The sequence below is a fragment of the Acanthopagrus latus genome, chromosome 12, assembly GCF_904848185.1.
Source record: "Acanthopagrus latus isolate v.2019 chromosome 12, fAcaLat1.1, whole genome shotgun sequence".
In the NCBI taxonomy this organism is placed as follows: Eukaryota; Metazoa; Chordata; class Actinopteri; order Spariformes; family Sparidae; genus Acanthopagrus; species Acanthopagrus latus.
In genome coordinates, this window is record NC_051050.1 from 8,442,206 (window position 1) to 8,465,991 (window position 23,786).

Genomic DNA, 23,786 nt, shown 5'->3' on the forward strand with positions numbered 1-23,786 from the left:
GGCAAGTTCAATGTATATGCAGGCATGTATGATACATGCCTGCATATATGCGTGTTCACGTCACTACATCTGAAAATGACTTGTTACAAATCTTTCTGGAAATACTAGTGCTGCAACTAGCTTGAAATTGCAAGCGTTGTTGAGAATGGTTGTCACATTTGGCAGCAACACCTTTAATAGTTTGTGTTGTCTTTTCACTGCCCCTCCTAGTTTGATGAGAGTGAGGAGGAAGAGGAGGAGGAAGTAGGGGAAGAAGGGGAGAAAATTGAGGTTGAGGTTTGTTGCAGTTTGAAGTGGTTTTAACCTATCATTCTTGTCCATCAATCTTCCTGCTCCCAGCAACATCACAGTGACAGTCAGTCCTACTAATACACGACGTACCCTGTGGTTATCATGGTGGAATTTGTGTGCCGTTTCTATCGTCATCTGTGGTGATTTCCACCTCAAGTTTTCACCTTCTTTCAGTGGCCTTGCCCCTGGCCTTTCCTCAAAACTGGTTACTCATTTCCCCCAAAACAAAGGTTTTCCAGAACATTTTATCTGATTTCTTTTATATTTTTTTTCTAACTCTTTTTTTGTCTGCAATAGGCCGACAAGGAGAAGGTGGGTGCCAGTGTTACAAATACAGCATATCTTCTTTCCTATGTGCAAAAAAAACTTGATGTTGTCGATTTTGGAGACGCTCTTTTTTTGACAGTTATTTCAATTTCTCTTTTTAAAAAATCTTGAAAACATTTTCCCACCATGTAAAGAAGGATGAACCAGTAGAAAAGGTAAGTTACATCATACCAGGGTTTATCTGCTGGACAATCAATCCTCCATAGTTTCCCACTAAATATAAATGAACATCAAATTCCAAATGAGGAACGACTCGAGTTAATTGAGGTTGTTCTCTGTTGCCCTACCTTTCTGTGCTGTCCTAGACTGAAAGTGCATTTGAAGAGAAGAAGGTGAGTTTGGGTGTAGAGACTCATGAATATTAAAGCAAAAAAACACTCTCAGGCAAAACATACCACATATAGCTCATTACAAACACGACACCATCCATTTCTAGCTGCCTTTTCCCCCCTGAAGCCTTCCCTTTGTGCTGCATAGCAGAAACACCTCAGTCACTCCTCAGTAATGGTGCTGTGCCACCCTGACAAGCCATGTATCAAAAGGCTGTTGGATCATTGACTTAATGAGCCACGCCACCGCCTCATCCATACGACTTAGCTCCCCTGCAGGCTGTGCTTATTTAGATGATGCCACGGTATACCTGGGTTAGGTATACTGGAGGTAATTCATGGATCTTTCCCCTGCCTATTTGTTCCCTCACCCTGTGCTTGTGAGACTTGCCCCCTTTAAGACATTCTCCTGCGGTATTAAACTTGCTTTTCTTTAACGTGCTCCCTTTGAAAGTTGGAGACTGCTGGTAAAAAGGTGGGTTTGCTCTGCATTTTTTACCTCTTCTTTCTTTGTTTACAAACTACAATGATGGGCTATGTAGAAAACACACATTAAAGTACATGACAGAACTGGAATCTGCCTCTGTCATCCCTTTGGTATCCTTTGTTTTTTGTAAGCATGACAGACTGGCTGTACCTCTGTGCTTGTTACTTGATGTAACATACGGCCTGAAGTTTTTTTTATAGATCTTAAATTCTTGGTTTTATTTGAAGCTTCTAGCTTTAGCATTGAAGTGCAGCTTTCAGAAGTTCAAAGGTAGTTTTTGGTGTTTTGGCCAAAAGCTACAAATATGAAACCAAAGACGCTGTCAAGTTCTCTGTGTCCTGAGGTTTCCCAGCACGTATTTACTCTTTCGTTATATTCTCTGCATTTTGCACTTCCATGTTTTGACCATTTTTTAATGCAATAAGCAATTAACCGATTTCACTGTTTACAGTTCTGTTACCATTCATGCACAGCTAACATGTTTCACTTGTCTTACTCTCACAAAGAGACAATATGGTATGTTATTTTTCTATGATCAAAAATTAAACAAATATAGACCATTGACTGCAGGCAAAATGAAAAACCAGGTCCACCAGCTGAAAATCAAGACATAACACTACATACCTGTAATTTTTGTAATTTTCTGCCTGCGAAAACCACACTGTAACCTTTTCTTGGTTTACTAGCATAATTATTTTGGACTGCATTATTCAGTTAATATTTCTGTTTTGAAAGAGAGCATCTGTTATAGAAATGTTTAAGAGACTAAAACATTTAATAATCTATAATTGAAAATGCAGATATAATTTTTGAAATCAGATTTTGAATTAAATGGATTCATTTCAATCATGAAAGCAGGATTTTTCCGTAGGATCATCAAAATCTAGAAATCTGCTAATCTGCTAGCAGTAAATGGCCCTCAGTCATATTTTAACCAACACCCTCTTTGGCTTCTGTGTGCCTGCCTCTCTGCAGATGGACTCCGAGGCCAGTGACATACTGAACGACCTGCAGGTGAAGCTGAACAACGTGCTGGATGAGCTCAGTAGCACATTTGGGAACAGGTAGCGAAATTTTGAGCCATAAATAAGACACACTGCTACACTCAAACACATACGCGTACATTCCCAATTAAATCAGTAACCACACATGCATCTGTGCTGATTGATCATTTTCTTTTTCTCCAGTTTCCAGAGTCGTATCAACGAATGCATGCGGCAGATGGCGTCCCTGCTGTACCAGATCAAAGGGCCGCTCAACGCCAACAACAAAAACCAGGTAGAGGCCGACTCTGACAACATGCTGCGGCCACTCATGGATTTCCTGGATGGGAGGTGAGTGGATTAACTAGATCGGTGTTCTCTTCCCCACATTGTGAACTTTTAGATCCATTTATAATGTTTTCAGCCACTTTGACAGGTGTAACCCAACTGTCTGTCAATTTATTCATATATGTCCTGTTTGTTGTAGGTTGTGTTGTTTAACATTACTAGCTCCAATTTAGGATTAACGCATCGCAGCACTCTCATGTGTCTCATCCACTTGTGTGTGAATGTGTTTGTGTGTTTTGCAGGCTGACACTGTTCGCCACCGTTTGTGAGAAGACTGTTTTGAAGCGTGTGCTCAAGGAGCTGTGGAGGATTGTAATGAGCAGCCTGGAGAAGACTATCGTCCTGCCGCAGGGCAGCGATACCTTTGTAAGCTCTACAACATTCAGTATCATCAGTCTTATGTTTGTCTGCTGGCCTCAGCAGTCGGATACATTTTCGTAGTCCACACAACATTTTTGGAGCTTCACAGCAAAACAGTACTGCTGTATTCTCGTATATTAATTGTTGGGTGAACTTATACTTTTAAGTGTAGTAATGATATGACAAAAGAGGCGCAACCAAATCTCTTTTTTTCAGGGTGCACAGATTCTCTCAGCTGCAAAAGAACTGGGTCAGCTGTCTAAACTGAAGGTATGGCTTCTTATGTCTTACTTAACTCTTTAAAAAGTTTAATATGGCTCATTGAGAGAGCAAATCTGTTACTGTTGAATTAACTCGCCTCTTTGCTCATCATTTGGATGTGCAGGATCACATGGCAGGAGAGGCTAAAAGCCTGTCTCCCAGGCAGTGTGCTGTCATGGACGTGGCACTGGACACTATCAAGGTCAGTTTATACTGCAGGTTTCTGTTTCATTAGGATGCCGGGTAGACGGCTCAAATTAGCCCCATCTAGCTTCATCCATTAATCAAGAGGTCTAAAAGGTCACACAAGCAGCATGTGGCCATAAGTTTAATGGGCTGGGAGAAAGTGTGTGGATGAGATGAGCAATTTGCAAAGCAGGATCAGGAAGTGGAAAAATGTTAAATTGATTCTGTTGTGGTGAAACCTAACATTGAGTTCTTCTTTGTGTCTAAGTGCTAACTATCCATCCGTTCCCTTTGCAGCAATACTTCCATGCAGGAGGCAACGGGCTGAAGAAGGCCTTCCTGGAGAAGAGTCCCGAGCTGTCCTCTCTCCGCCATGCTCTGTCCCTCTACACTCAGACAACAGACACACTCATTAAGACGTTTGTGACCACCCAACACGCTCAAGGTAGTTCACACAAATGGCTTAATAATACATCAAGGGATGATATTAAGAAAGCAATTCCCATGTAAGACCAGGAGAGGGCACTATGTGTGTGTCTGATAAATGAGGCTTTTCACAAAATAGTCCCTCTTTTTGACTTGCACCTGTGTTTTGTGTGTTAAAAGTGTTTTTTTTAATGCTGACATGTTATTGCTGTCTTCTCTTTATCTCCTGTGCTGCCTCTGTGCCAGTGCACAATGGAAAGGGTATTAGGTTAACTCCCAATGACAAAATACAGCCCAGCAGGGGTAGGTTTCATTGATCTGAAAGCCCTCATCTCCTTCCCTGTTTATGTTTTGGTGTTGTCACTGTGTGCCACTGACGTGGACAGGTCTGACCCAAAACCAACCTCTAATTTGTACATTCGCACATTTGTAAATGTAATCTCACTGATGTATCTGGGTGTACACTAGGTTCAGGTGTGGACAAGCCAATAGGCGAGGTGTCCGTCCAGATCGAGCTGCACACTCATCCTAAGAGTGGGGAGCGGAAAGTCACGGCCAGAGGTCTGTTTGAGTTTTTCGTAACACAACCCATGATGTCTGACATTTTTAGCCAAGTGTTCTCTGTTGACACTGTCTTCTAATTGTGGTGATATTTAGTTATCGGAGCCAGTGACTTGAAATGGCAGACATCCGGTATGTTCCGACCTTTCGTGGAGATCACCATGATCGGGCCTCACCTCAGCGACAAGAAACGCAAATTCCAGACTAAATCCAAGAACAACGCCTGGTCTCCTAAGTTCAATGAGACTTTCCATTTGTAAGTAGTGCTACAGCTGTGCCTGCTTTTGTAATAGTTTATGAAAAAAGAAAAAAACTGACATCTGCAAAACTAACATCCTACACTCTGAATCTTTAAATATGAAGCATCTATTTCAAGCTATGGTTGGCTTTTGTTGGCTTTTTGTTGTTTTGTATTTTGAAAGATTTTTCTTGCCGAGTGCAGCTTCAACTTGACCAACCTGCTTCTCTGTTGTTGACTGACTCGATACTCAATTACTGTACTTTCCTCCCGCAGTGTTCTGGGTAACCAGGATGGCTTCGAGTGCTACGAGCTGCAGGTCTGTGTCAAAGACTACTGTTTTGGCCGTGCCGACAGAGTCGTCGGCTTGGCTGTGATACAACTGAGAGAAATCACAGCGAAGGGCAACTGTGCGTGCTGGTGTCCGCTGGGCCAACGTATTTATATGGACGACACCGGCCTCACTGCCATGAGGATCCTCTCCCAGCGCTCCAACGACGACGTGGCCAAGGAGTTTGTGAAGCTGAAATCGGAGACTCGTTCTGCAGAGGAGGGAAGATGAGTAGAGCTGGAGAGTGAAGTGAAAGAGACAGAAATGATGGAAGGTCTCCTAATATGACAATGAGAGAAGGATCTTATGTCTTGTCAAAAAGCAGGGGGTTATTTTCTGTAGATGGCCATGTAGACTCTTATTCAGACCTTTGATGTGTCTTAGCTGCTGTTGACTGTTTGGTGGCGCCTTGCCAAGCTCACCGACACACTGTCACATTAACACTCACTTTTCTGTGTTCTTCAAACACGAGCTACTGTACAGCACACAACCACACAGATGCCGGCTCACTCAACCCTCACGCTCACCAGCTGTTTCACCTCATTTAACCTTTGAGTTTAACCCCCATCCTCATCAGTGCGCTCGCCACAACCTCAAGGGAACAAAGAATGCCAGAAACCAGTTCCCACCCCCTCCCCAGTGCTGTTGTGCAATAACCCCACCTGAACGAAGGCCATGTGTTTGATGCCTTACACTCTGAAAACTGTGAATGTGTGACACCTTTTGAATGCCCTCCTCTGTAGCTCCACTGTGACGGTTCGAGTAAATGTGAAAATACTGTGTGGTTTGTCTCAGAGAGGGGTCTTTTGTTTGATGAATGAATGTGTGCTAGCTGGTAGACAGTCCTAGTTTTTATGGTCTGTTATTAAATGGAGTGGTAGTGAAGCCGATGAAGTTAATCTTGTACAGTTAATGCGTCAAGAGAAGGTACTTAAACTAATAACCCTTAATTGACCCCTTAATTTAACAGATCGTTCAGTTAAGTGTGTGCCTTGCCATGTTACGTTTCCAGTCCTGTTTCCCCAGGAAAACCAGAATAATGATCAGTGAATAATAACATGTCAAATCAAAAACCGAGAGCAGTCACGTGAACACTGTCTCTGGCCATATTTATTTACAATTACCTGATCTGTTAACAGCTCGTGGCTCATGTTGTGTACCCATGATGGTGCAGCCATTGTATTTATTTTTTATACATATTTATTTTTGTCTGTGCTTTTCCAAAGCCTGTGATTTAAAATGTTGTTTACTGCTGGGAACAGACATGTTTGCCACAAGAGTGTGTTTTGAGGGATTTGCACAGCAGCTGCTGCTGCTGCTGCTGCTGCAGTCCAACCGAAGCTTCTTTACAAAATGAAACACACATCCTCAGAATTGACACCCTAGTGTTTGTGAGGAAATGACTGACAAAGTCGGCAACTTCCGTCCTTGATAGTGATAACTGTCTTTTTAGAATTGTTCATTTTTGGTAGAGAAATGCTACATGTTGAACTTTCAGGTAACAAGTTTTTCTTCCAAAAAGGATATCTGAACATTTGAGCACGAGCTCCTCAGCTGCAGAGGAGTGTAGAATAACTTATGGTTTACATTTATCTTCCTGCTCTGTTTTTCTTCTTCTCTTCCTATGAGCGGCCTTACTTTGGTGGAAAAACAAACAAAATCTGTGTAACTTTTTAATCTTTTTTTTTTTATTTTTTATCCTTGTATTTCCTTTGGCTCTAAGCGGTGAGGATTAGCCACTTCTTCTGCCCGTGATGATGTCAAATAAGTTTTCCAAGTGATGTTCCTTATTATTTTGTACTTTTTATCTTTGATATTTGCAGATGTAACATTATCTAGGCTGGGTTTTCTTTTGTCTTCTGTTCCTTCTGGTGTTTTTTTTGTAAGTGTTGATCCTTTTTAATGGTGTGGACTGATGTCAATCACTGTATTATAAGATATGTTTCAGTTTTATGGACAGGAGTCATATACAGTGAGCTGTGTGCCAGTGAATTTGTTCATAACTGATGGAAGAATATTCAAATGTTACTTTTAATGAAGGAGGCTTATTGCTATAATATGAGAACCTCAATGTGTGCACATTTTGAAACCGATCACGCCCTGTAGAAACCACTAATCCTCTTTGTTACAGTTCTTTCTCCTTTGTGAATAATTTATGTTGTCGGTTTATGAGGGCAAATGTTTCATAGCCATTCTGTAATATACTGTTCATGTTCCTTGTGCCAAGTTGCAAGTGTTCACTTCTTAATTTGTATTTGTTTTCTAACTTTGTTAACCCTTGCACTATCACTAAGTCACTGCAATAGTTAACAAGTACAGTACATCAGTCGAAGTATCTGCATTTGTGTGCTGTGTTCTTTGTATCGTCACTACTCTGAAATGTTGTCACCATGTAAACATTCCATTTAATTAATTTTGTATAAAGTATTTGAGAAGTATCTATAAATGTGTCTACTTGTTTTTTTTTAACACTACAGTATCAGCGATTGCAGATCATTCTGCCCATGGGTCAGTTAATTAAAGCTAGTAGTGCACTGTTAAACAGTCTGCCGGGAGTCAATTAATGTTTCGATTGTGATTAAAGAGACTTTGAGATTACACTGGAGGAGAATCCTTGTATTAATTAAACCAAGTTGAGAGTTATTGTCTCACCTTCACCATCTGGGACAGCTGTACATGTCATTTCTTATTAAATGAGTGACGAATAGCTCTGTATTCCAACAGTAATCACTGTTACAGTGTGTGGTCAGTAACTGTCACTCCTCCTCATGCAGTCAGGAAAAAAATCATCTTCTGGTATCTCTTTTCACTTCATACAATCAGGACAGAGAACTTTGGGAAAACTACCAAGTTCATTGCTACTTGTGACAACTTAGTATACTACTAAACAGACCAAGTGATGAGAAGCATTTGAAGAAAAGAATGAGACAAAGAGAGCTGCCTCGGGAAAAAAAAAGTGTTTCCTGTTGAGGTCAGAGCTGCTTCCTCCAAAGACAACCATCAGGTCTGATCTACCACTGTTTTACTCTGTGCATACATGCAGGTCGATGTCAGTGTCTGTGTGCTTGCACACACACACCTAGCACACTCACACGATAACTCATTTAGCAAGCGGTTCATGTTGAGGTCCCCTGGACGATACAGTGTTCCTTTGTGTTGGAGCCCAGGTATTAAATTCCATTTGTGAAAGCACCTGGATGTGCACATCGGTCATGAAGTAACCATATTCCAAACTGTCATAATATAAATAAACATAAATGCCGAGGCTTTTCCCGCACCTACAAACAAAGCTAAATTTGACTTAGATTAAGGAAGTTGATGTTCAAAATAGAGATAAGTCCCAATTCTCTGAGCATGCGCACCCATCACAAGGTGTGTTACAAACCTGGCTACCCAGATCGCAACCATAATGTCGGCCCTCATTGGCTGGAGCCATACACCTGTACTGTTGTTTTACTGCCCTTCCACTCCTGCACCGTCTCACCGTCCAGGTCCAAAGATCGCTGCACTGTTTGCTCAAGCTCTGAGCTGTTAGGCACAGGGGGGATCCTAGCTCTTCCTGTATGAACCTGAAACCTCTACTGTGGGCGCCTCTCTCGCCATAACACCACGCCTGCTGTCGTCGATCCAGCGCGTCTTTCATCCGGCTGGAGGCCCCAGTTGAACCCCCTTCTCTGTCTGGGACGAGGCTGGTGCCTGGGCATCCACCTGGGGCACGGACAGGGGCCTGGATTTAATCTATCTGAGGCGGAAGCGAAGGGAGGATTGAAACTTTTTCCCTCTCTTTCGTTCATTTGACCTCACGTTCCTGCATTTGTGTGTGAGCAGGACGTAAAGGACACAAGAGATCTCATTTTTGTTTTGAGGTATGTGGCTTGCTTATAGACATTGGGAAAAGATGGATTTATACTTTTATAAAAAAAAAAAAAAAGATCACAAAGGGCCTCAAAGTCCAAGCCTGATCACTTCAGATTCACAGTAACTTGTTTCGATTTCACAGTTTTGTCATTGTAAGGAGAAAGATAAGAGAGGTCCTCTTTTGTTTGGAGCTGGCCTTGGTTTTTCTAAAGTGCACATCAATACAAATCAGGATATTTGCTAAGAGGCACAGTGCAGTGGTGAGAAAAGATGTCTCATTGGGCTCAAAGTTGATTTAATGTTTTCCTTTTCCTGGATGGAATACCCTTTTTGGCTCATTTTGAAAATGGATACTGTGAATTGGGAACGGACTTCTGGCCATGTGGACATTTCATTTTCCTTTTTGTTCCAAATTGGAAATGATCTGCTGTCCCAAGATACAGAAAAAAGCTGAAGATGTCAAAAATATGTAGCAATAACTTACATTGTATCTGTTGTCTATTTAAAATGTAATGTTGAATGGAACTCCAATGACCTTGGTCATATCATTATCTTAATCACTGTGGTTATGGGTTATCTGCTGCAGATCTCTCTCTGGTACAAAGGGTTGAGAAAGGAGTGGCTCCATGTCTTTACAGCTCTGCAGCACAGATAAAGTGTGGAGAATATTGCCTGATATTCCCTCAAAGAGAGACTTGTGCATGTCTGACATGTTTTCCTTCTCCTGTTGATTAGACGAATACACTGAAATGTACCCTCATTTGGTCAATTCCTGGTTTTAAGAGCAAACCAGGGTCTGAATTACGGAGACAATCACAATCACATTATATCAGTATTGTTTTGGTGGGGATTTTTTTTAGCTTGCAGTTGATCATGAAAGTACTGAAGTGGTATGGTGTGCAGCATCAGTTAGCGAATTACACTGAAAAAATGTGAATAACAAAAAAAGGCAGAGTTGACTAATGTTCCCTGTTTGTATTCAGTATACAGATTTTTACTCTGAGCTACAACTGTTTCTTACAGTACCGTCCATAAATAAACTGGTTCCCCCTTGCGTTTGCCACAGTTTCCCCTTGCATTTGCGATCTGGGTATAGTTTAACTACAGAAAGGTCTCACTAACAACCTGTCACTCTGTGATAAGTACACACATGCTCTTTCTCCAGGTGTTGAATATGGAGAAACTGAGCTGAAGATGGGGTCGGTGTCATCATACTTTGGCCAGTTGTGCGGAAACGAGAAAAAGGGAGGTTAGTACTGACGCTGACCTTTGCATTCAACTACTAAGTTATTACATTTTATATGTGTTTTTTAGTTAGAGATTTATAATTCATACATCTGTCTATTATCTTCATGATTAATATTCTAATCTTTACAAAGAATCAACAAATTGTTCTGTTTATAAAAAGTCAAAGAGAGCCCAAAGTGACGTCCTTCAATTGTTGCTTTTGTCCAACTAAAATCCAAAATACTCATTTACTTTCATTATGACAAAGAAAAGCAGAATTTTACATTTTGAGCTGAACAAGCTAGAGCAGGGAAATGTCTGACCTTGGCTAACTGCATCATTGTTGCAGCTCTACAAATAGCACTAATGCGTCTACTTTACTTGACAAGTGACGAGACAATTTCCTCCCTGTGCTACTCCGACATCTTCACCCGTCTTGCTCTCCATCTTTTTTTTACAGAGGACGAGAGACACTTGCGAGCTAATGACAGACCTTTTAACCTGTCTTACCACTATGCTGTAAGTATAGAGAGACAAACTCTCTGTGGGGATTCAATGTGTCTGCCTGCTGTCTTTTCACAAACTGTATTCTCATGTGTTCTAAGTCAGATGTATATTGTATGAGATTACTTCTCTCTGAAGCTGCCACGTACATTTGTTACATTCCTCTCTCCCCTCCGCGTCAGAACAATGCCATCAAGACCTCCAAATACAACATTATCACCTTCCTGCCGCTCAACCTCTTCGAGCAGTTCCGGAGGCTCGCCAACGCCTACTTCCTCTTCCTCATGATCCTTCAGGTAGACACCTTTCTTTACCTGCTGTAGCGCTGTGACGCATGTCAACATGGACTGTATGTGTGGGCTCATTTCCACACAGCTCCGTGTACACGTATGAGCGAGTCAGCTGAAGGCTGAATTGTTTCTACTGGCGTTTACATCATCTCTGATGTGTTTGTGAAACTCTTTCTGTTTTAGTTTCGGGTTGTTTTGTCTGTGGTTTTCTGTTTGGAGTGCTTTGAGAAATTTAGACTTTTGCGTCAGATGTCAGACAAACTGAACGTATAGTCTGTATTCTTGATAAACCTCCATGCCTGCATAAAAACAGAGAAATATAGCTCCTCGCTCATATTAGTATGGGCTTTTTTTGTGGTCATCCATAAAGAAATGTACTGCCTTGCATTGAAAACAAAGTGTGTATATGTTTCTGTTGGACACACGTGTGATGTGTGATAGTGATATGATTCTGGGGATGACCATATATGATGCTTCAAGAGTTGTCCGTGAAATTCAGATTTGCTGGGGGTAAACGATGATGAAAAATAATAATAATAATAATAATAATAATAATAATAATAATAATAATAATAATAATAATAATAATAGTTGTTGTTGTTTTTTGTTATTATATTACTATTTATTACAACCAGAACGTCCATTAAACTGGAAGAGACTTCACTGAATATCCGTCCATCTAAGGTGATAATCTGTGATTGACTGACAGAAAACCATCAGATGGCACACCCAGAATATAAGACTGAACCATGTGGAATGTGTGATAAGGCATTTCTACCAAACTGTTTGTTGTGCACTGACTTAATATGATTTGACAAGAACCCAGCATTGATTTGGAAGGGGATATAAAGTCTTTAAAAATGTTTTAAAGAAATGTATGGGAATCTTATGGGGTTTTATTTGAACTAGTAGAATAAAAATAGATTTCCAGTGAGGAAATCTTAAAAGAACCAAGCGTCTTTCTCATACGTAGCAGTCCTAAAGGATTTTTAAGAAACGCATGCAGAAGTTGAAAATCCTATTGGCCTTTCTGACTAAGGTTCTTATGTAATTCATGACATAAAACAAAACAAGGCGTAAATAATTTAAAAAGTGAGGCCATGCATATTGATGCTGATCAGCCGGTACCGGCATAAACTGATGTTTTTGCATATGTTGTCCACAAAGGGATTTGATGCAGATGCAGGGTACTGAATCATTTGAAATGTGTGCGTTTGCGTGTGTGTTCTGTTAACAGGTAATCCCACAAGTCTCCTCTCTCTCCTGGTTCACCACGGCTGTGCCACTGATTCTGGTGCTGTCCATAACCGCAGTGAAGGACGCCAGCGACGACATAGTAAGCTGCGATCGTGACAATCACATGGGATGAAATTGAAATGCAGAGCTCCCAGTCGATGTTAGGACAACTACGTAATCTTAATCAAAATGATGTATCGACAACAAACTGTGTTTTCTCTTTATCCTGTATATTCTGAGTAGAACAGACACAAAAGCGACAAGCAAGTGAATAACCGCATGGTGGACGTCCTCATCGATGGACAGTGAGTCATTTGAGATATAAATTTCACATCTGTTAATGGGAACAAGCAGTTTTGAACTTTAAAATGTCGTGTCTTGTATGGATTTGCGCGCAGTGTTGTGATTTTCTCGGTACGTTTCATGTTTCTGTGGCAGACTGAAGAAGGAAAAATGGATGAATGTTCAGGTTGGAGATATAATCAAACTGGAGAATAACGAGTTTGTCACGGTAAGTATCAAAACACCACAATAAAGATTAGAAAGGGATTTGTTTCTGTAATGTCACCTGTGGGAGGTTTTATGGCATTTTATAGCTTATTGCTGATCTTTATACGTCGATGCGTTCAGCGATAACAAGTCCGGCACAAAGTCCAAGTTTATCCAATCTTACCTTCTTCTGTCCTTTCACTCGGCTGTGCTGCAATGCTTTCATTTTTTTTTAGGCGGACCTCCTGCTGCTGTCGAGCAGTGAGCCTCTCAATCTGGTTTACGTGGAAACGGCTGAATTAGATGGGTGAGTGTGCAAATACCTGACAGCTGGTGTCTCACACCTCTGCAGCATCCTTCTCATGTCGATCTCTCTCGGTCCCCCCCCCAGTGAGACCAATCTGAAGGTCAAACAGGCCCTGACCGTAACTGGAGAGCTGGGAGACAACATTGGTGCACTGGCTTCCTTCAATGGTGAGAAGCTGAAAAGAAGCTAAATTAAACAGACACCTATATTTAGAGAACTGCAATCTGCATACTAAGTTCCATTATACAGAAATAATAAAACATTTTAGTGGGTAATATGCTTTTTTTTTTTTTATTGATTGATTGTTGTTTGGTCTCTAAATTGATAAGTGTTTTCGTGTTGTTTTGTCTAACAACCAAATACAGTCAGTGTCCTGTCATATACTAGAAAATAGGTGGTAAAATAGTCACATTTAAGAAGGTGGAGTCTGAGATTTTTTTTTAATAACATGTAATCAAAAGAAGTGTGTCTCATTTGTCCCATTTATTATTACAATTAAGCATTGGTTTGGAATCACATGAAGTGGAAGCTATAGCATTAAAAAGCCAAGAATGTCTTATGACAATATTTTTGCAAAACAATAATACTACCACACACATATATCACATTAGCAATCACAATAAGGGTTCTTCATCAAATATGGTTGTTTTTTTAATCATAAAAAAAGCAAGAAGTATGAAGAAACATTGTTTTTGTGTAAATCAAACAAACAATAGGTCAACTTATGGAGGCTAAATCAGCCTCTTAGCCTGCAACCTACACTAACCTCAGTCTCCCTCAGGTGAAGTGCGATGTGAGCCTCCCAACAACCGCCTGGACAAGTTCAAGGGGATCCTGTCTCTGGACGGACAAACCTACGCTTTGGACAACGACAAGGTGCTGCTGAGAGGATGTACTCTGAGGAACACCGAGTGGTGCTTCGGCCTGGTCATCTTCGGAGGTAACTCATCTCTCACCAGCTGCTAGCTAGTCAGTGGCAGGTACCGGCACGTAAGGACAGATAGCAGCAGTTAGCCGTTACCTGCTCAAAGTGATAATGGCGGCCTAAAAAGTAGGAAAGGAAGTAGGAAACATGCACGGGGTGCACCGCTCAGGTGTGCAGGAGCCCAGCAAGTGCTGCAGTAGGAAAATTACTGCTTTTTATTCTAAACAAGACAGAGGACAACAAAGTAATACATAACATTATAGTAAAATACAGCCTTGAATGAAAACAAATTAAATTCAGAAGGGTAATGGTGATGGTAATACTAATAATACTAACTTTATCCAATGTTACTTGCTATTGTTTGGCAGTTAAATTTTGTAGTTGGCTAGTAGCTTAGTTAGCATTACTTTCAAGCTAATGCTACCAGTCCAACCTTACCTTTAATTGTTGAGCTAATGTTACCAGTCTAACTTTAGCCTTAAGCTAATATAACTAACTTAGTCTAATATTAAACTTAATTGTTAAGCTAATGTTGCTAGTCTAACTTTAGCCTTACTCTTAAGCTAATGTCACCAGTCTTACATTACCGTTAATTCTAATGTAATTCTAATGCATATTAATGACAGTATAAGAGTGTGTGCATATGAATGCTGAAGACGTGCCTCCATCAGCCTCATTGTCAGTGTGTATGAACCTGTCCAGGTCCCGACACCAAGCTGATGCAGAACAGCGGGAAGACTACATTCAAACGGACGAGCATCGATCACCTGATGAATGTCCTGGTGTTGTGTGTGAGTTTAACATCCATGCACACGAAAAACACACATAAGCTCACGCGTACACTGAAGTTGACAATGTTAAACATTTACCTCACATCATATATAAAAATTGTAATATATAATAATAACACAGACAGATTTTTTAGCTGATGTAATAGTTCTTGAAATGTCTATATGTGTTATATCTTTTAATCCATCAGATCTTTGGTTTCCTGGCATCAATGTGCACTGTTCTGGCCATCGGCAATGCAATCTGGGAGTTTAACGAGGGCTCAGTGTTCACAGCCTTCCTGCCTCGTGAGCAGGGGGTTGATAGTGGTCTCTCGTCCTTCCTCACCTTCTGGTCTTACGTCATCGTCCTCAACACTGTGGTGCCCATTTCTCTCTATGTCAGGTACGTCCTGGCAAAGGAAGAGAATACAGTCAGAAAGCAAAAAAAAAAAAGTTCAAGTCATTCCCTGTTTGCCTCACATTTGTCCCTGTGTGTGTCAATGCCAGCGTGGAGATCATCCGTCTCGGCAACAGCTTCTTCATAGACTGGGACAGGAAGATGTATTATCCCAAGAGTGACACTCCGGCACAGGCGAGGACCACCACGCTCAACGAGGAGCTGGGTCAAATCAAATACATCTTCAGTGACAAGACCGGCACCCTGACGCAGAACATCATGACTTTCAACAAGTGCTCCATCAATGGGAAAGCTTACGGTGAGGTAAACTAAAGTGTTAAATTACACAGCAGTGTGGGCTGAATTATTGACTCTGGAGTGTGTTTCTCTGTTATCCAGGTGAGCTGTTTGACTTTGCGAGAAAAAGGGTGGAAATAACAGAGGTGAGAGTGAGAATACGTGTACATAATTGTGTGTTCTTCTGAACTATTTGTCTAGTAATCCTCTAAAACTTGTTTTGCTTCTCTCCACTGCTTCTTTTTCTCTGCAGAAGACAGAGAAGGTGGACTTCTCCTGGAACCGTCTGGCTGATCCAAAGTTTGACTTTCATGACCACAGTCTGATGGAGACGGTGAAAGATGGAAACCTGGAGGCTCAGGCCTTCTTTCGCTTGCTGGCTCTGTGCCACACTGTCATGCCTGAGGAAAAGAATGAGGGTGAGTGCCCTCTACTGGACATTTTTATTACAGCTTGGTACATTGCTTGTGTTCTCTTTCTGGTGATTAAATATTTTTTTTGTGTAAAATCCCACTAGAATGCACTAATATCGTCCTCCTTCGCTAATTGTGTTTTCAGTGTTTACGCCACTGTGCGTAAGATAAGAAAACATCTGATAGTGAAAGCACTGAATCTTTTTCTTCCTGTCCTCTCTAACTATCTTTATTTCTTGGCAGGGGAGCTCTACTATCAGGCTCAGTCCCCTGATGAGGGCGCTCTGGTGACCGCAGCCAGAAACTTTGGGTTTGTTTTCCGCCAGCGCACACCAGAGACCATCACAGTCATGGAGATGGGCCGGCAAGTTGTCTACGAGCTGCTGGCTGTTCTTGACTTCAATAATGTGCGCAAGAGAATGTCAGTCATAGGTGAGAGAAAATAGTTGCACAATATGTGTACAGATGATGTTATAGCAGTCCCTGTTGGGGCATTCAGGGACCTCTTTTCCAAGTTTGTGTTAAGCAACTTCCACCATGATTTCCAGTGCGCAGCCCCGAAGGCAAGCTGACTTTGTTCTGCAAAGGGGCAGACACCATCATCTATGAAAGACTCCACCCGTCCTGCAACCAACTAAAGGGGGTTACCACCAGACACCTCAACGTGAGTGACGTGGTTGGATTTTTGTGATGTGTACTCAATATATAAAACTAACTCACATTCAGAATTCCTCAAGGCTTTTCTTTGAACTGTTTAACTAAAATAGGAGTACGCAGGCGAAGGCCTCCGCACGCTGGTTCTGGCTTACAAGGACTTGGATGAGAGTTATATGGACGGGTTTAAAAGGCGCCACCACGAGGCCAGCACTGCCATGGACGGACGAGAGGAGAGACTTGACGAACTTTATGAAGAGATAGAGAAAGACCTGATGGTTCGTCAGCCTGCTAAACAAAACTCTGACACAATTTGATTTGCTTTATCATCCTATGTTGTGCTTCAGATGATTTTAATTCTGCCAGACAAAGATTGGAAGCATTTGAAAAGTATTGTTTAAAAAATAAGTTTTATTTGTCACAGAATGATACCTTTTCAACTCACCACTCTGTACTCTGGTGTTTTTAGCTTTTGGGAGCAACAGCTGTGGAGGACAAGCTGCAGGATGGCGTGCCACAGACCATAGAGCAGCTGGCTAAAGCTGACATCAAGATCTGGGTGTTGACTGGAGATAAACAGGGTTAATGAAGTTATACAGTGATATAATGTGAAATACTTTCCATCACCGTTAATTTAACTGTCAGGAAGCTGCCAAATCTCTCAGGGCTCACTCTGAACTGAGAGTCAGAGAGTGAATGATTGTCATGTTTGACAGATGAATTCCATCACATTCATTATTGATGTTTTTAAACAGAGACGGCGGAAAATATTGGCTACTCATGCAACATGCTGAGAGAGGACATGAAAGACATTTTCATCGTGGCAGCAAATACGGCTGAGGGTGTCAAAGAGGAGCTAGAGTGAGTTTGTTAGAAGCAACACATGTAGTGTCTGATGATCAGAGTTTGGTTTAATCTACTGAATACTGTTTATTTTTAACATAATTTGACATAGTTTTGATGCTTTACCATGTTTTGTTGTAAAGAATCAAGGCTGTACAAAGATAGCAGAAACAAGAGATTGTTCACTTTGCCTAGCACTCCTTAGCTACCAACTACCACCCCAAAAAATGTATTTCTTTTTTTTTTTAATGATAGACCTTCATGTTTATTGTAAATTTCCAGTGATAAGGAATTTGATGCCTGCAGCACACAAAGAGAGAAGACCCACAGTGTCCCAACTTATTTGGAATTGGGGTTGTAGCAAGGCACAGATACACAATTTACTTCATGTAATGGTTGAATAACGTAGATGACAGGGGGAAACAGAGCTTTGTTTGTTTATTGCAGGGGAGAGGTAGTTATCCATAGTTTTATAGTCATAGTCAAATAACATCTGATCCAAAATAACCCTTGGATAGTTTGATGGCTTGCTCCAGCAATACAGTAGTTGAATTTGCTTGAAGTGTATGTGTATGCTTCACTTCAAATAAGGTTGGATTGAGGATTTGAAATACCTTAATATTTAAGGTAATGCTATTGTACTATTTATAACACAAGTTTGGGTGGACTAGCTAAAAAGCAATTTCACCAAGTGCAGGACAGAGCTGCTATCTTATATATGTTTACTGTCAAATGGCCATGACAAAGAGGAGGTGAGAAAGTTGATCATTAAGCTCAATTAACTGCCACTGGCGTGATAAGACTCAAGCCCTACGGTCATCATGCTTTTATTGTCAACAATCTTCCTGTTTTTTTAGGAATGCAAGAAGGCAAATGTGTCCAGATTCTGTGGACAAGCCATCCGTGATTAAGGAACGTGCAGGCCTGTTCTGGCTTCAGAAGACTGAGACTGTACAAGATGAGAAAGTGGATGGAGACTATGGCCTCGTTATCAATGGACACAGTCTGGTGAGCGGGCCTATTCAGACACACTTCAACTTCTTGTAGCTGCTATAGCAACAAGAAATAGACTCAAGATAAGCAGCTAAGTTTAACTAAATGAGGGTTAAGATAAAAGAAATAAAGGATTCACAGTCTCCAACTAGAATTGACAGCATAGACTGGAGAGGGCTTTCATCTTGGTGTCTGGTTGAAATCTTTCAAGGGCTGCATGACCTCAGTATGATCTAGCCTTTCTTCCTTTGTGTCCTCAGGCCTTTGGGTTGGAGAAGAACCTGCAGCTGGAGCTGCTGAGGACAGCGTGTATGTGTCAGACAGTGATTTGCTGCAGGGTTACCCCTCTGCAGAAGGCTCAGGTGGTTCAGCTGGTCAAGAAATACAAGCAGGCTGTCACTCTGGCAATCGGGGATGGTGCCAACGATGTCAGCATGATCAAGGGTAATCTCACTTAGCTCAGACGCTAACACAAACCTTGAGGACGAGAGAGTTGTATTAGAACCAGTTTCTCTCCTGTCTGACCTACAGCTGCTCATATTGGTGTCGGCATCAGCGGTCAGGAGGGCATGCAGGCCGTTCTCTCCAGCGACTACTCCTTTGCCCAGTTCCGTTACCTTCAGCGCCTCCTGCTGGTGCACGGGCGCTGGTCCTACCTACGCATGTGCAAGTTCCTGCGATACTTCTTCTACAAGAATTTCACCTTCACCTTTGTGCATTTCTGGTACGCCTTCTTCTGCGGCTTCTCTGCTCAGGTGAGGGACATGTGTTGGTATTACATCACTTCACTTAATGGGTAAGATAAAATCTGCATTACAGTTAATACATACAGTGTTATTACTGCTTCATTACATGTTTTAATGTTGTATTTTTTGTTCTTGTTTACAGACTGTGTATGACGAGTGGTTCATCACTGTGTATAACCTGGTTTATACAGCTCTCCCTGTCCTTGGCATGAGTCTCTTTGACCAGGTATGTACTAAGGGGAAAATCACTCATTCGTTTTAATAATTCAGAAGCTCAAATTCAGCTTCTTCTTTGTTTAATACCTTATTAATGATCAGAAGTTTACACCCTGGTGTCTGTATCCCCTAGAAATTCCCTTGTCCTGTTGTAATCATTTGTTTATGTAGGATGTGAACGACCGCTGGAGTTTCCAGTATCCTCAGCTCTACACTCCGGGCCAGCTGAACATGTACTTCAGCAAGAAAGCTTTCGTGCGCTGCATGATGCACAGCTGCTACAGCTCCCTCATCCTTTTCTTCATCCCATGGGCCGCCATATACGACACAGTCCGAGACGACGGCAAAGACATTGCTGACTATCAGTCCTTTGCTTTACTGGCGCAGACCTGCCTGCTGTTTGTAGTGAGCATACAGGTGAGGAATACAGTCCTGTAACTAAACGTGACAGACGGTGCATTCAAATTACAGGATTAAACAGTGATTTGATGAAGTGCCATGTTTTTTTTTTATGGTATTTAACACACTGGATTAGCTCAAACACATCCTCAGTCAGGTATTTTATCTATAAATGCTATCACAGTAAAGTTACATTGTGAATTAATATGTGCGCCACAATAAAACAATTCATTTTCACTCAAAATTCTATTTTTCAGCTGTGTCTGGACACCCATTACTGGACAGCAGTGAATCAGTTTTTCATATGGGGCAGCCTGGCCGCTTACTTTGCCATCACATTCACCATGTACAGCAACGGCATGTTTTTCATCTTCACTGGCGCTTTCCCTTTCATTGGTGAGTTGATTCAGGTCTTTTATGGAGGCGGAGTGGTCGTTGGTGTCCATGTCTTCAGATTTTACACTTTGAAAAGTGTAGCCCAACATGTACATGTTCATATGGTTTACAGTAAAACAGTCCAACAACAGTGAAAAGTAGGTGAGAATAGGTTTTCCAGTAATCCTTCTATGAATCAAATCTCTGAATCTACATATTTCAGTACATTTTTGGTGTTTTTTGTGTGCAGTCACATATAACCCATACACAATACTGTAAGATTGTAGAATAATAACAAATCAATTAACTATGTGATTCTGACTACTGGTCTGCTGCTTTTGGAACTGCAGGTACAGCAAGAAACTCTCTGAACCAGCCGAACGTATGGCTGACCATCTTCCTGACTTCCCTCCTGTGTATTCTGCCTGTGGTGGCTTTACGCTTCATTGTCATTCTGCTTCGGCCTACCATTAATGACAAGGTGAGAACACCTGAAACATAGTTGTGCACCCCATTTTAAAAGTTTTTCTTTTGGTGTAACTTAATTCAAACTATGCCTCATTTTCTTTGAGGTTACAATTTGGCCTTCTGTCAGTAAAGTAACATTAGAGAGATATATGTATATATATATATGTATAGACATCTTACTTGTTTTTGATACACAAATCAACCATCACTAATGAGCAGATTTGGGTACAGGCGACGATTTAGCTACATTTTCATTTAAACACTGAAACATTAGTCATCAAGAGAAACAAAAACAAAAAGTTAAAAAAATAAAATGTGTCTTCAAGAATTTGCTGATATTTGTTTCCTTGCCTCCCTCTTCTCTGATACAAACTACAAACATTTAAATTCGGAGGTAATAATCTCAGTGATGACAACATTAATTATTTTTAGCAAACAGTCAGCTGGAGTTTGAAATCACCAATCACCTTTTTGTTTAAAAGATTGGCATTTGTAACAGTGTTATTCATAAAGAATTTGAACATCAATTTTGATCTTGATCTTGATCAAACTTGCTAATTCTAAGGTCACCATATAGTATGAGTCGTAATTCACATTTATACATGTTATATGAAAATAGTATATAAGCCAGGAGATTGTGTGCTGTGGGAATGTTAGAATCTACCATTGTGAAAATATTTGCACCCTGAGGAGCGCGTGTATTCATAGCACTTAACTGTCCAGCATGAAAATATGCAGCCATGTTGATACTGATGACCTGTCCCTCCCTCCCTTCTGTAGGTGAGATATAAAATGCGGAAGGAGGCACTGCCAGCTTCTGCACCTCCCAAGCGTCGCATGCGTATCAGCACCCGTCGGTCTGGCTACGCCTTCTCACACGCCCAGGGCTACGGTGATCTGGTGACATCGCGGAAGTTCCTGCTGAGACCCCTGAAGAGTCGACCGGCCCTGGTCATCCAAACAGACTCTCCTCTGGCTCAGAATCAGCCACAGCACTACCGCACCATCAAGGAGGAGCCAGAGGGCTCTCAGAGCCCGTAGACAGGAGATGTGCAGGGACATTCAAGTGTGTGAGAGCGCAATATTTTTTATTTTGGAGCCTAGCTCACGCTCATGAGAGGATGCACAGGGTAAAATTCCCCACCTGAGTTCTTTCCAGGTAAAATTCAAGCACTTAAAACTAAGTCTGACTTTAACTCAAGGTTTTCCCTCGTGCAGAAATGTCACTGTGAAAATACTGAGCAACCTTAAAGAGCTGCACTGGTGCTTTTGCATGTTTTAGCTTCATGAAGTACAACTGCCTGCTATCTGCATCACTGGTGACCATTGCAATTTATGATATTTTAACTACAGTTAACACCTGGAACGCTCATTTAGCTAGGTAATCAATCATAGTAGACATTTGATTGCCTTAAGTTTTGTTACTGTCAGGTTTTTAAACAGTTTTCATCAGGGACTGCATTCACTCAGTCATTCAGTCTCTGCAATTTGAGCATCAGGTGCAAAAATGCCATTTCTGTTTGCAGAAAAGAGATTAAATTCACAACATGTACAGACGTTTTATTGTATGACTTCTGAGTTTGATTTTCTAACAACAAAGCTCATATATGTAATATATGTAATACCTTTCAATCATATCAATTCAACTTTATTGTCATAGCACTTGCATGCATTGAACAATCACAATGTCTTCTTCTTCTAAACAGCATGCAGTTTGTGCTTAATTGCCTAAAACATGCAAAACCAGAAACTGCAATGAGATTAACTTCGTGTTATTTTTCTTGTTGTGATCGGCAGATTGTTTTTAGAATGTAAGTTAAAAAAATGTAAAGGTTGCCATAGCTGATCTAGAGACACTGTTATAAACACTGTCTGCAACAGGAAGTTGCATTTTGTACCTTTATTTTTTTCCCCCCCTCAAGTGAACAGTCAGTACTCAGGGTGTCATCATAAGAAGAGATAAAGGGCAAGTTCAGCTTCACTTGGACTAATAATCCTATATTCACTCTGTTGTTTACATGATTATTTACTTGAAGATTGTTGTTATTATTGTCCTGTTGTGTGTCAACAACATAACTTGTTCGATCAGCACCACTTAGTCACAGTGTTTTCAAAGTGCAACCAGGGGTCAGTGTTGTGCATTCAGCTGAGTAAAAGGCACAGTAATGGTGTTAGTGTCATAGGAGGGCCAGTGCAAAGACCAGCCGACAGCACATATTACTCCTAAAAATCCCTTTTCCTCAGTCCTTCCATATATATTGCCATTGTGTCTTCTACTTTATGTTGAGACGCTGAGAATTTTGTCTACTGATAGCAGCTTTGATCCTCACGATTGTTCAAGTTTCTACGAGAGCGATTATCTGTGAAATAAAAAATGATCTTGACTGACCTGTGTGGCCATTTTTTTAAAAATAAATTGTTGGTGTAACATGTAAAACAAACTAAATGGGACGTGTGTCGAGGTAATACTCAAAAGAAAAAGGGGGCAGCACATCAGTAAACTAACTGCTGTTAACTGTAGCTGCTATTGGCTAGTTAGCACTGCAACACTTTATAGTACATGGGTTTCTTTGACATATAGTCACAATCTTTAATTTTTTTAACACTGTTCGTTTTTTATTACACTTTTGAATGTTTTAAGGTAATATTCGTACATGTTGCCCCTTTAAAACTATGCAGATATTGAAGATGGACACACATCCCAACACAGAGAGGATGGAAGCTGTTCGAAAGACAAAAATGTATGATTACTGTAAATATTTCATAACCTGACCTCTTTTAGGAAGCCTTGAACCAAACCTGCTCCAGATTTATTTGCATTATGTATGCACTCTCTTCCTCTAGCTCCCTTTTCACTCACACTCTCCATACATAGACACTGTTACGTTTGCACACACTCACACACACACACACACACACACGCTGCATTCAGCGCACATCTGCAGTGTCCTCTGTGGGCTAGCCAGCAATGACATCATTACGGGTGGAGGGCTGTCCCAGCGTGGCACGGATCCAGAAAATTCTCTCTGGTCCTCAAGGGGAAAGAAACAGATTGGTGTGTATTGCCATTTATTACACTGACAAAACGAGCAGTGTTTTATATTCAAAAACATACTACACAGAAATGATATTAAACTGTGTTTTTAAGGAGGTATATTTGGCATTATGCAGCTGAATACCAAACATGATCAGCGTAGCAATATAAAAATCCTTCCCTTCCAGTTTAACCCTCGCTGTGCTCCTCCCCTTCG

General features: G+C 41.1%; 2 protein-coding genes across 7 annotated transcripts in view; both read left to right on the forward strand.

Moving 5' to 3' along the window:
* LOC119029619 (protein unc-13 homolog B-like) overlaps nt 1-7,568 on the forward strand; it is a 69,389-nt gene extending 61,821 nt beyond the window's left edge. For 2 of the 6 annotated variants that reach the window (XM_037116572.1, XM_037116569.1), the window contains 10 exons: nt 2,410-2,498; nt 2,622-2,768; nt 3,008-3,131; nt 3,342-3,395; nt 3,511-3,588; nt 3,870-4,017; nt 4,245-4,301; nt 4,467-4,559; nt 4,656-4,815; nt 5,074-5,359. In XM_037116572.1, the coding sequence (XP_036972467.1) occupies nt 2,410-2,498; nt 2,622-2,768; nt 3,008-3,131; nt 3,342-3,395; nt 3,511-3,588; nt 3,870-4,017; nt 4,245-4,301; nt 4,467-4,559; nt 4,656-4,815; nt 5,074-5,359 (1,236 nt within the window). Of the gene's footprint in view, nt 1-2,409; nt 2,499-2,621; nt 2,769-3,007; nt 3,132-3,341; nt 3,396-3,510; nt 3,589-3,869; nt 4,018-4,244; nt 4,302-4,466; nt 4,560-4,655; nt 4,816-5,073 lie in introns of all 6 variants that reach the window. The other 4 variants (XM_037116568.1, XM_037116573.1, XM_037116570.1 and 1 more) reach the window with 2 other exon arrangements.
* Nucleotides 7,569-8,642: 1,074 nt separating this feature from the next.
* Nucleotides 8,643-22,919, forward strand: atp8b5b (ATPase phospholipid transporting 8B5b). Its single transcript, XM_037117808.1, has 28 exons — nt 8,643-8,994; nt 10,152-10,235; nt 10,674-10,732; nt 10,900-11,013; nt 12,245-12,343; nt 12,487-12,548; nt 12,682-12,754; nt 12,969-13,039; nt 13,124-13,206; nt 13,821-13,979; nt 14,667-14,755; nt 14,944-15,137; nt 15,242-15,450; nt 15,531-15,574; nt 15,682-15,847; nt 16,085-16,273; nt 16,390-16,505; nt 16,609-16,773; nt 16,965-17,076; nt 17,251-17,356; nt 18,196-18,346; nt 18,592-18,775; nt 18,863-19,086; nt 19,220-19,303; nt 19,465-19,710; nt 19,950-20,088; nt 20,418-20,548; nt 21,316-22,919. The coding sequence occupies exons 2-28, from the start codon at nt 10,181-10,183 to the stop codon at nt 21,574-21,576; spliced, it is 3,585 nt and encodes a 1,194-aa protein (XP_036973703.1). The 5' UTR covers nt 8,643-8,994; nt 10,152-10,180; the 3' UTR covers nt 21,577-22,919.
* The last annotated feature ends 867 nt before the right edge of the window (nt 22,920-23,786 follow it).

Bases quoted from the DNA above. Each gene is read 5' to 3' on its own strand.
- atp8b5b (XM_037117808.1), top strand. From the start codon at position 10,181: ATGGGGTCGGTGTCATCATACTTTGGCCAGTTGTGCGGAAACGAGAAA. The intron at 18,347-18,591 runs GTGAGCGGGCCT...TTGTGTCCTCAG, and splicing joins TTATCAATGGACACAGTCTG to GCCTTTGGGTTGGAGAAGAA. The intron at 19,304-19,464 runs GTATGTACTAAG...TTGTTTATGTAG, and splicing joins GCATGAGTCTCTTTGACCAG to GATGTGAACGACCGCTGGAG.